The 13,425-nt window shown below is 35.6% G+C and overlaps 1 protein-coding gene across 4 annotated transcripts in view; it reads right to left on the bottom strand.

Moving 5' to 3' along the window:
- Gpcpd1 (glycerophosphocholine phosphodiesterase 1) overlaps positions 1-13,425 on the bottom strand; it is a 54,347-nt gene that overhangs the window by 28,718 nt on the left and 12,204 nt on the right. For 3 of the 4 annotated variants that reach the window (XM_027421714.2, XM_027421715.2, XM_027421716.2), the window contains 3 exons: positions 8,906-8,981; positions 7,121-7,162; positions 4,548-4,671 (listed from right to left, as the gene is read on the bottom strand). In XM_027421714.2, the coding sequence (XP_027277515.1) occupies positions 4,548-4,671; positions 7,121-7,162; positions 8,906-8,981 (242 nt within the window). The remainder of the gene's footprint in view (positions 1-4,547; positions 4,672-7,120; positions 7,163-8,905; positions 8,982-13,425) is intronic. The other variant, XM_035446103.1, reaches the window with a different exon arrangement.

Raw genomic sequence — 13,425 nt, 5'->3', positions numbered from 1 at the left:
ACCCCTGCCCAGCTTAATTTTGAATTTTTTTAAATGTTGAAGTACAAACAAACAAACAAACAAACAAAAAACCCAGCTGAGAGACATTGGATTATGGAAACTGCTAAATTAAATCAACCTATATTTTGAAAATGTCTTAACTTCAAAAACTGGGGGAGAGGTTATACTTTTGTTTCCACAAGAAATGAAAGGCTGTGGATTCCTTCTAGATTAACAGAGATCAGATCTGAATGGGGGAGAGCTGAGTATCCTGGCTACAAGCATGGGGGAGGAAGTCAAAAAAAGATTACAGGAAAGGTGACATGTATGCTGATCCCTCTGCATGGGAACAGGTGTGAGATGAGTTAAGTTTTGTTGGCTACAGAGTCCTCATGACTTATTATTACTTACCATCCTTTCATAAGGCATGGATAGAAATTTATATTAGTTTGTTTGTACAGTTCAAACACACTTATAAAGCTGACATATGCCTTTTCTATGCTTGAACATAAAACTGATTTGTGCACACTGCACATTCCATACTTGTGTTAATGCAGATACATATGTAACCTTTGAAAGTTTGTATATTTTCAGAGCAATGGGACCAGACACCAATGAAATTGGGTAGCCCAAGTGATCCAGTCTCTCAGAATGCCTCTGTTGTAGTTTCCTCAGAGTTCTGCATGCAGAACAGCTTCAAGGCTGCTGGCTGAGATGGTAGAGCCTCAAAGACTACTTGAGGCAGGACTTCACATAAGTCTTGCGTTTTCCCATTGCACAGAGACTGGACAACAAATAATACAGCTAATTCGTCCAGGACTTGACTGTTATTCCAATATTCCCAGAGTCTCCTAAAGATGCCAGCACCCCCAGACAACAGAAAGCAGTCTAGAACACAGCACACACACACACATCTCCAAGAGGTGGCATGGGTGGCTTTTGGTCATTTGATGGGTTATAGATGTTTGTCATCATTTAGAGGGGTTAATTATAAGTAATTGGTCATGATTAGGAAAAAAGCTAAACAAAGGGGTTAGAGTCAAGGATCTCTTTCTGAAGGAAAAAAAAAGGGAGGATATAGTATAGAAATAGGGATAAAAGGGCAGATTGTTGAGTCTACTTTTAAATCACTAGTGTTGTTTTTTTCACTCTTTACTCTTTTGAGGGGCCAACCACCCAGTTCCCAAATAAACCACACATGGGCTTATTATTACTGATAAATGCCTGGCCTTGGCTTGTTTCTAGCTAGCTTTTAACATAAATTATCCTGTCTCTAGGCTTATATCTTTCTCTATTTTGTATATCTTTCTTTTTACTCTGTGGCTGGCTGTGTAGCTGGGTGGCTGGACCCTGGTGTCCTCTCTCTTTTCTTGTTCTTAGATCCTCTCTTGCTTCCCAATCCCTCTTTTTCTCCTATTTATTCTCTCTGCCTTCCAGCTCCACCTATCCTTTCTCCTGCCTTGCTATTGAATATTCAGCTATTAGACCAATCAGGTGTTTTAGGCAGGTAAAGTAAAACACCTTCACAGAGTTAAATAAATGCAACATAAAAGAATACAACACTGCCAGGCGGTGGTGGCGCACACCTTTAATTCCAGCACTTGGGAGGCAGGCAAGTATGTTTGAGGCAGGCAGGCAGGCAGATCTCTGGGTTCCAGATCAGCTAGTTCCAGGACAGCCTCCAAAGCCACAGAGAAACCCTGTCTCAAAAAAACAACAAAAAAACTACAACACACACTAGTCTCAAATATTTTACACTGGTATGGATTTTTGTATATTGATACAAATTTAAGGTTATTTTTTGTTATGCTGTATATGTTTTTATTCTTGTTTAAGGTATTGTAGTCAAGCTCACTTTTTTCTTTGTTATTTTTTTATTTGGAAACAATCTTATTTTACATATCAATCCCAGTTCCCTCTCCCTCCCATCTTCCCATTCCCCACAGATTCCCCCTCTTCCACTCCCCAGGGAGGATGAAGCCTTCCATTGGGGATCATCAGTCTGTCATATCATTTGGAGCAAGGCCTAAGCCCGCCCCCACGTATCTAGGCTGATAGAGTAGTCCTCCATGGGGAATGGGCTCCCAAAGTCCATTTGTATACTAGGAATAAATATTGGTTCCACTGCCAGTCTATATAGCTCATTTTAAAATGTTATGTAAAGTTTTGGTATTTAAAAGCTATTTAGGATAATAAATACAGGTTAATAGTAATCACTATCAAACTTACAGTCAAGTTAGGTATGTTTTCAAGGCCATACAAAGATAATTTTAGACCTACAGAATATGGCATTTAAAATGTTTTAATAACATAAGTTTTTTTGTTTTTTTTTTTTTGTTTTTGTTTTTTTGACAATGAGACATGTCTGCTACTAGCAGCATCAATTTACTCCAAAAAAAAAGATGATGGCATTGAAGAACCTCCATACAGAGTTTACTTTCTTTATGGCAAAGGCTAGCCATTTGGACAAGACACTACCCTTGCGCCTTGACTGTTGGCAGCATGCTGTTCAAACTAGACCAGCAGGACACAAAGAAAAGTGACTGTGGAACTTTGCCCAAACAGAGGACAGTCCTTCAAAAATTTCTGCTTCACAGAAAAGTCCATCAGATAGTCTAGGCCTGTAGGCTGAAGATGGGATGCCCCAATGTTGCAGAGGAACCTTAGGTGACTGTCCAGACAGCCAGCTATTTCTGATGTTTCTTCTCGTTTTGGAAGTTGCTTGCCTTGCACTTCCTTTTACTAAGGTAATATTATATCCATCCTCTAGGGTCTTTGATGAAGTTGAATACTTCCAATTTTTAATGATTCTATTAATGCTTTTCCCTTTGGGAAATTTTGTGTGGGCTTTGGTAAACAATAAAAATGTGTGTAACAGTAGCCTCTCTAAACAAAATAATTCTCTGGAAAAATACATCCAGCACCTCCTAACCAGGAATCCCATTGTACCCTCCAAATTACACAAAGAACAGGAAAGTTAAAGATTTATTAGACACACCTGATCCCAAGGATGAAATGCCTACAAGTCATATCCACAGCCTGAGATCATCAAGGGCAATACTTCAATTAATAAGTATAGAGAAATCAGAATAGCGTAGTATAATGGCAAAAGAGTAAGGCATCAGGATCTTCCCTTTTGGGAATGTATGATGGGAAAAGGCCAATATAGTAACACTAAGACACAAAGGGACACAATTAGGGAACAGCTCAAGGAATGTAAGTTGCTCTTAAATTATAGTGGATTATCTGCTCCCAGAAGTCCTTTCCCCCAAATCAGGCATTCCCTCAGGGGCTTGAAGTTCCTGCAGCTACAAAGAAAAGTTACTGGGGCTGGAGAGATGGCTCATTAGTTCTTCCAGAGGTCCTGAGTTCAATTCCCAGCAACCACATGGTGGCTCATAACCACCTTGAATGAGATCTAGTGCCCTCTGCTGGCATGCAGGCAGAAGACTGTATACGTAATAAATAAATAAAATCTTTAAAAAAAAAAAAAGTTACTCTTTCTCTTCTCTGGCAAGACGAACTTGTGGCCTTTCATTAACAAGATCAATGCTTGACTCCTCAACCAACCTCTGTTCTCAGGCCCCTTTTCTCACATTTAATCCTATGTGCAACTCTAGAGTATAAAAGGTGTATTCTTTTTTCAATAAAAGCTGCTGGCAACCATCCCAATTCACCCTCAGATCATGTCAGCCCCCCCCCCAACACCACTCATCCTCTTTGGGACCTGAACACCTCCCACACCCCTGCCAAAACACGTCTCTGGCAGCCACCCATTTGTTCTTACCTGTGATTGGGATATGTATTATAACGTATTTAGGTAATTAAAATAACTAAAGATTTGTAGGGTATATTATTATGAATTATACTAAAAAAATAATATATCAAGGTCTCCAGTTACTGCAAATGGACATTTCTACCCAGCCTTGATAGACCAGAAAAGCTTGTTGTTACATATCAAAACCTGGAATTCTTGATTCCAAAATCACAAGATTAGACATCAAGGTAGGCAACATCTTAAGGAAACCAGCTTACTCAGATTTATGTTCAATGATATTACAGCAAAACTAATTTAACTATCTTTGCAAGGCTTTTCCATCTATCCCTACAACAGGGACGGGAAAGAGGGGAAGAAGAGGAAGAGGAGGAAGAGGAAGGAAAGCAGCAGAGTCTGGAGCCGCCAGGATAACTGTTACCTTTCATTGTCAAAGCCTTTAAAAGTCATGACAAAATTTGGCTCTAAGGCCATTTCTGACAATCATTTTCTGTTTGTGCCATTTGCCTCTCACCACAAATTCACTTGCTTTATAGATTTTAAAGCAATCCCTACAGTATGAAAGGTTAAATGACAGAAACTACAAAATACATGCGCCTAGAAACCACTTGTTTTTACAAAACTGCTTTTTTCTGGTTGCAATTTTAGAGTTAAAACTAATATAAAGGTGTAACACTAGCAATTTAAGGGATGAAAACAATTCACTATCCTAGAACCCTATAATTTTAAAGGTCAGAAATCTACATTAATAGCAAAAATAAACAGCGTAAGTAATAAAATCACTTAGCCATACCTAAATCGAGATTTTTTGAATTTTTTCTTGGTAATTGAGACAGGAGCTTTCTCAGAATAATGCAGACGTAATCTTATTTCAGTCTGACACGTGAGCCATCCAGAATCCAGTGTTTCGACACCATCTGGTGGGATAAACAGGAAGGAGAATAGAAGTACACACTTTTAAACAATCCAGTAAAGTTTAATACATATTAACAATGCTAGTCACATCATTCAATACACTCAGATTATATAATTCTGGTCCTTTCCCAGCATTACATGTAATTAATGTATTAACTTTAATTAAAGCAATCTTAAATGCATCACTGAAAGGGAACTTTCATTTGAAGTTAGAGAAACAAAGCTAGATGACTACCAACAATCAGCTACTCAGCAACTCAAATAAAGTAAGTAAATCTGTAAGAATTGCCATCATAGGCCGGGCATGGCAGTACACACCTTTGATCCCAAGACTCAGGAGGTAGAGGACAGCCAAAGCTACATAGTACATACATAGATAAGGATTGTTGTTGGGCATGCACTCTTCCATCCCAGCACTCGGAAAGCAGAGGCAGGAGGATTTCTGAGTTTATGGATATCCTGGTCAAACAAACACACACAACTTGAAAGACTTCATATCTAACTAAAACTGAATGTGGAACTAGTATTGAAGATTTGAGAAATGAGAAGAACCCAACTCAGTCAGCTCTGATTCTCACACTAATATGTGCCACCATAACAAATGGTGTAATAAATAACATTCTGTAAATACTACTTAACTCGAAGTTACCTACTAATAAAGGTAATACATTTTTCATAAACACCATTGCTAGGTTGCTCTTTTCAACCTAGCCTTTTAAATCAACTGGACTAAAAAAAAAAAAGAAAAAAAAAGCCTTCTCTTCCGAGGTATAACTTAAGAATGTTTTAAAATCTTCAAATTCAAATATTATTTATAAACGTGGATAAAGTCAAAGAAATGCTTTTCTATCCTGAAAACTAACTAAAACTGAATATAATGTGACACTGGGAAGTGAAGATAGAGACAAAGATAGAAATGCTATAATTTATAACCATAAAATGTAATTAACATGACAGATATTATGTCATACATTTTAGCTGAAGAAAAAGCTATTCTCTGGGGGCTAGAGAGCACATCTGCTCTCACAGAGGACCTGAGTTTGGATACCAGCAGACACAGCAGAGAGGTCACAACCATCTGTAATTCCAACTTGAGGAGATATGCCACCCTCTTCTGGCCTCTATGGACACCAGAAATCAGGTGCACAGATACAAACACAAATAAAAATAAAATAATCTTAACTGGGAATGGTGGAACAGAATTTAAATTTAGAAGATAGAGCAGATAGAGCTCTGACTTCCAGGCCAGCCAAGGCTACATAGTGAAATCCTGTCTCAAAAAACTAAAACTAAAACCTAAAAAACAAAAATAACAAAAAGCCATTCTCTATAAAGTTCTAAAAAAAAAAAAAGCATATTATATTTTGCAAATAACAGGACAAAATTTTAAAAAATAAGCATTAAACCTATTCAGACATTTTATACTGTATTATTTTTTAATATAATACTTCCTAATGAAATAATGGGAAAAGGTTGGATTTCTTCTCAAATACTGCCATGGCATACATATATACTACCTATGTTTAATTCATATAGTAAATCCTCTAAAGAGCATTCTTGTCAGAAAAGACCACTTCTGACCCTCAGGTACAGCACCCAGGATAAGACTAGACAGTATGACAATCTGATGGACCAGGAGACTTCTAACCACTAGAGGAAGTTTGAATTCTGAGGATAAAGTACTTAACAAAGCAGAAAGGTATGAAAACAATTAACATTTTAAACATATTTTGAAGATAAGGAATTTCCAACTTTACTATAAGTTAATTTTTGAAGAGCCAGAATTACTAGAACATTCTAGATGTCTGGATTTATTGTAAACACATTATTTAAACATATAAAATATACAAATTTGGCCTACAAGCAACATTTAGCTCTTCAAATGTTTGGAATCATTATTTTTTCAACATAGTGTTACAAAGAAATGGTATGCTAGGGGGCTGGAGAGATGGCTCAAAGGTTAAGAGCACTGACTGCTCTTCCAGAGGTCCTGAGTTCAATTCCCAGCAATCACATGGTGGCTTACAACCATCTGTAATGAGATCTGGTGCTCTTTTCTGGCCTGGAGGCAGAACACTGTATACATAATAAATAAAACTTTAAAAAAGAAAGAAATGGTATGCTAATACTTTAATAGTAATAATATTATTTTTAAATATTTGTACCAATTTACAGTGTCATTAATGCAAAACATATATACCATGCCTAACAGAATCAGAAAAATTAGCATATTCACCTCCTCTACCAGGTAGACTTATAATTATATAAGCTCATAAATCTGAAATGACCAAACACAAAAAACAAAACCTTGAAGCTATTCATTAACAAAATATATTTGTCTCTGTTTTCAACATCACATTGTGTTGTCTTAGTATGTTACATTATTTCCAATAAGCTGTAACAACAGGTTACTCGTATCAACAAATGTTTTCAAAATTCAGTCTCACTTACTGTGGATTCCAAATTGTCCGTCATCAATAATTATTTCACATTCTGAAATTCAAGGAAAATAAAAACCCTAGTTAAAAACTCACGAGGTCTACAGAACAGATGAACAATTTAAAATTTATTTTAAATACTCTTAAAATAGTAATTTTATAACATAAAGCAGTCTAAAGTGAATAAGCATGTTTATTGTGGCCCTGGATAAAATATTCTCTTTCAGGAGGCTAGCAAGCAGTGTTGGTCCCACAGACTTGAATGACTGTTCAGAAAGAGAGACAAAGTCCTGGGAAGGTGCCCTAGAGGACTGGGACAAAACTCAACACCCACCATGCATGAGCCTACCTACCAAACTGCTGGACATGAGCATCTTGCTTATGTCTCAAACCAACAGTCTTAGCACAATTAAAATGCTTATTCTATATGGTTCAATCCAAAACTTAGCTAAAGAGTGAATCTCCCAACATTCTTGCAGCCAGCCAAAAGCTTTATAAACAGCATACACTTACCTGTACATACAGAGCTGTGGAGAGCTACCAAGAATATGTGCTAGCACAGCCCTTCACTAACAGTTCAAGATCATGAAAAAGCTGCAAAGCTGTATCTGGTAAAACATGAAATACTTCTCCTTCTTAACACTTTTCTCAGCTTTCTCTAAGCAAGTCTGAAGCATCTATTAAAATTAATGGGGTGTTTCCTAACGACTGTCTAGCAGACTACACAACACCTTTAAATTTATATCACCTTCCATCAAAGCAGAACCTTAATTTCTACAGGAACAGAAATAAAATCATTCCACTTCTCACATCACAAAAATATATTTAATTTCAAGATGCATCCAAATGCAAACTGTGGTTTAAAATACTTAATTCTCATTAAGCTCCAACTTCAGTATGGGACTACTGTAATTCTAAAGATGCTGCTGTAAAAATTATCAAAAGTGTATTAAAACATAAAAAAGAAAACCCAATAAGGAAGATGGAATGAGACAACTATTTAAACAAGTTGTGTCCTTTAAAGAGAGCAAAGCAGAAACCCCAACCACTTCCTAATCTAAGCTACAAAACCCATAACCAGTTGTTATTCCTCAACTTTGATTTTTCTGTTGGAACTAAACATGTATTTCTCAGAGTGATTCAATTCACAAATACGTGAGTGGTTTTTGTAAAGTGAGTATCAAGATCTATTTTCAGCATAGACAAGCAAACTAAAACACTTGTATGAAAAGAAATGCCATTTTTTCGCATAGAAAATTGAATTAAAAAAAGAAACCTCTGAATATAAATAATAGCACGGCCAAGAGGGAGTTTAAATGAATTAGAGGAATATGTCAACTATAACCAAGAAATATAAATTCATTTGTTTGTTTAAGCATTTACTAGTATTTAAAAAAACAAATATAACTTTATTAGCATTCAAAACTGAGTTTTTGTTTTGGATCAATTCTTTCTTAAAACGCTCTCTACATCTGAGCAAAAAAGCTAATAAAGTCATGAATCCTCAGTAAAGAAGAATGTTATTAACTTTCTAACAACTCCAATTTCAATGTCTTATAATAGCTTAAAACCCCCAAATAAAATAAGTAGACCAGCATTTCTAGTAGTTTATAAAGAAAGGCTATAAAAACTGTTTAGTTTTGGAAGTAATTAAGATCCATGAAACGATAAGTGAGACCTGTAGTACTGACAATGCAATGACTTAACTCAGTATGAAATGCATTACGTCCCTAAGCCACTGTGCAGCACATTAGTAACTCTATGCATATGCCTCAAACAGATGCATTAATGCCCATACCTAAAGGGGTTATTGATCGTGGTTGTAGATGAGTCTCCCACTTGTGAACTATGACTTGACATGGACCACCGATAGTCTGCAATTTAAAAGTTAAACGTCTGCAATAATTTCTTATATCTTATTTCTAACCCATGATTCCATTAGATGTTTGTGGCCTAAGTCTTACACTAAATATGAGACCAAGAAACAAGAAATTCATCTTGCTAGTTATCAATACTATTATGTACCAAATCAGGCGTGTACCCAGGTCACAAAACATGATGAAATACTACAAAAAAAAAAGAGTTAAAGCAATAAATAAAAAGAACTGAGATTAACTGGCATATAAAACTCTTAAACCCATTTTCAAATTTACAGTATTTTGATTTTTTAAAAGAAAAATTAACTTTGCACTGATATTAATTCTGTTGTAAGTTAAAGTTAACATCATTTATGTTTTCTTTCACATGTCCAATGTTTCAAATTATTCCCCTGCTATACTTAAAGACATCATGTTTAGGAGACAGCCTAAACAAGCATATGAGAGCAGGGCAGGAAACTAGAGACACAGCAAAGTCCTCTACTAAACAATACTAAACTTATTACATTTCTAATAGTAACCGATGTTTGCTAAGAGCACAAGAAATCCTAGAAGAGAACAGCCATGTTTGAAAAATTATTGTGAGAAAGGGGAAACTAACATCAAATTTGAGATTTATGCTTTCAAATTTAAAAATTATATAGTATAATAATTCCTAATGTGTTATGTTTCCTTACTAGTAAAGAAAATCCGTGTTCTGCTGCTGACACACAATTTTAGAACAGGAATGAATCAACAGCAAAGACCCTCTGAGCAAACACAAAACAGACTAAAGAGACTTACATACTTAAAATCAGGTGTCAAAAAATGCAACTCTATAGGATAGAAATTTATCCTTTGATAATTTTTACAAAATATAGAAAGGCAAAAAGGAAATATAAAAATTACCCAGTATTACACTATTTCAGAATAATTACTACCAACATAAATCTTTGAACCTGAAGCATATAAGCTTCTCTGTATATATTATACACCTTTAGATGGCTCTTCCATAAAAGTATTCCACAAATCTTATTGAATTTAATTGTTGAGTGTGCCAAATAATCAGTATCCAACAAAACAGGCATATTATTAAACTAATTCCAAAACTTAAAACAAACAGGTTAAATCTTTTCTAAAATTTATAAACAGTTTAAAAACTACAATATCACTGGAGGTTTACTCAAATTACTAACTCTGAGATATTAAATGACATGTTCTTTTACAGTAATTCTTTGCCATTACATTGGTCATCTTAAAATATGGTGAATATTATATTTCTCATACACTAAAAATAGTATATTTAATCCTGCATCATCTGCTATATGCATAAAACTATTTTTAAACCTTTTACATTTATTGAGTGTGTGTGTATGTTCATGCAGCCTTATCTGTCTTTATTTTAATCTTCAAAAGAAGCAAATGTATACATTAAAAACAAGTGTTTCTTAGTAATGAAAGCACAGAATGGACTAACCTAAGCCTTTTTGAATTTACTCCACCTCTCTCTTATATCCTCCTGGCAGTCAAACTATCTTTCAAAGATGGTGCGGACTTATTAGTATCTAAATGTGAACTAAAAAGAGTACCACGAAATGTAACTATCAACAGGGATAAAAACAGAGGGAGAAAGGAGGGCTTATTTTGCTTTGATTTAGTTCCAGTGTTCCAGTGTCAGGATAACTCTATGGGATGACCAGTCTTGTAAATTATTTCATAGGAAACCTATTTTAGTAATAATTTTAATACCTTGACTGTCATCAATTTTAGTGACAAACCTATTACTCACATATACAATTGCCTAGACTTGAATGATGAGGAATAGTCCAAAGGGCCAGTTTAATAGGTGACTTTCTGTCTACAAGCATTCCCATTACAGATACATGTTGGCTGGTACACAAAGTGTTAGAGAGAAAAAAACAAAGCAAAACAAAACAGAACCACACACCTTTAATCCCAGTACTCAGGAGCCAGAGGCAGATGGATCTGAGTTGAGGCCAGCCTGGTCTACATAGCCAAGTTCCAGGCCGTTAAGGCTACGTAATAAGACGCCTGTCTCAAAAACAAACAAAACCCCTAGTTTTAAAAAAAGCACATTGACTTCTAAGCTGTTGACTATGACTTTTACATTAGAGAATGTAATCTTAAACTTCAATTTTACTGATGGGCTTAAAAAATAAGACTGAAATATTGGGAAATTTAAAATCTCAGTCATGATTCAAAAACATGAAATCCTTTATGCTAATATACTACTGCTAAATATAATCATCCATTCTTTAAAATTTTGAGAAAGAATAATTCCATTCTGCCAATGATATGACAACTTTTAGCTTTTGAAATAAAGTAGGTTATTTTTGGAGAAAGAGTAACAAGCATTTTATTAACAAAAATACCTGCAGTTACTTAACAATTTAATATATAAAATCACATTATGGAAATATCTCTAAATATGTATTACTAACAAAATGTTTGAATTAATTTCTGAAAAGATTTGCTTATTGCTTTCTCTTTTAAAAAATTTTAATTACATGTAAATAAATGTGTTTGCATATGGGCATGTAGTGCAGATGCCCTTGGAGGCCAGAAGTATCAGATCCCTTGAAGGTGGAGTTACCCACAGTTGTGAGCTACCCATTGTAGGTGCTGGGAACTAAACTCAGGTCCTTTGGAAGAGCAGCAACTGCCCTGAGCCATCTCTCTAGCCCCACTTGTTTCTTTCTTAAATAGCTGAACACCACTCAACTACAGCAAAGAGGAGAAATAAAAGCAAAATGTAGATGAGTTTGGTTTTTGTTTTTAATACATCAGCATGTAAAATTATGAGTCAGGTAAGGACACTGCGTGCAGACAAACTTTAAAATTAAGTTTTTACTGATCCCTTTCTTTCCACAATTTAAAAAACAACCTGTATGCATGAAGACAGGATTTTTTTTTTTTTTTTTTTTACTCTCCAATACCAAACCCAGTATTATCAACATTTCTAGTGAGTCCAATAAGAAAATGGTTGCCCGGCGTTGGTGGTGCACGCCTTTAATCCCAGCACTCGGGAGGCAGAGGCAGGCGGATCTCTGTGAGTTCAAGACCAGCCTGGTCTACAAGAGCTAGTTCCAGGACAGCCTCCAAAGCCACAGAGAAACCCTGTCTCGAACCCCCCCCCAAAAAAAACCATTTTAAAAAATAAAAAAGATGAAGATCAAAATATGAGTTATAATTAAATTATGAGTGTTAGCATTATAATGGTCTGTTTTCACAAAAATGAAGGAATTTTTCAAAAAGCATAATAAAAATTGGGTAACATTTCACTCTAAAAAATTCATAAATTCCTTAAATTTAAAATTTAATTCCTTAAGAAAGTAGTTAGGGGCTGAACAGATAGATCAACTGTTGAGGCACTGCTGTTCTTCCTGAGGACACACAGTTCAGTTTCCAGGAGTCACACAGTGGCTCACAGCCATCCATCACTCCAGTCCTAACTATGATGCCCTCTTCTCACCTCTGGGATACCGGGCAAACACATGCTACTCAGACATACTGACACACAGGCAAAATACTCATAAATGAAATAAATCTTTTTTAAATGCATATGTGGTGAAGATGTAAAATCACTGGACTCTGTCTGGACCCACACTGAGTTTCCATTCCAAGAATGTCCATCACCTTTGTTTGCTATATTTAAATAAAGGAAACAGTTGCTATCTGTAAAATTACTAGAATTTATCACTTTAACATCTTTTTCTAACTTTACAGCTCTGAGAAACAGAGAAAAGGGAGGAGAAGCTCACAGTACCTCCCTTCCCTATGTTTCACAGATCGTCAATGCTGCTAGAGACAGGTGTTCCCTTTAGTGGCTTAGAAACTGGCAAGCTGCTCATTCTCTTATGAATAACCCTTTACCCATGCTCCTGTAAGCAATTCCATTAAACTCATTGTTACTCAAGTACACACTCACACAAATGTATGTGCGTGCACGCTTATACACACACTTCAGAAAGAAAAAAGAAAAATAGAAAAACTGAGAAAAAAACTTTACAACTCTAGGAAACTAAAAAAGAACATGTTAAGCAGAAGCAAAGTATGGAAAAAAAACATGAATTGTGACATTGTATTTGCTTACAATAAAATCTGGTAATGAATGGGCCCAGGAAGCCTGTATCCCAAGCCCTTCATCTTACTGACAGAGATGACATCCATCCAAAGGTGAAGAGCAGTCACAACAAGCTAATCTGCCTGAAGTTCTCCAGCTGCCTAGCTAGACCTCCTAAAACTCCTGCCCAGTGACCTACTCACCCACTTCAGCTTTCCTGTCAACCCTAATATTCATAAGATATTGTTCCACTCATTCCTACATTTTTATTACTCAAGAATTCTTGTTTATGTCTATCATTTAGCAATAGACTGCTGAGACAAAGTTTCATAATAATTATAATAAAAAATGTTTCATTTTAGAAGGGACACCAACTTT

The sequence above is a fragment of the Cricetulus griseus genome, chromosome 6, assembly GCF_003668045.3.
Source record: "Cricetulus griseus strain 17A/GY chromosome 6, alternate assembly CriGri-PICRH-1.0, whole genome shotgun sequence".
NCBI classification, from domain to species: Eukaryota; Metazoa; Chordata; class Mammalia; order Rodentia; family Cricetidae; genus Cricetulus; species Cricetulus griseus.
This window is presented reverse-complemented; position numbering and strand designations above follow the sequence as displayed.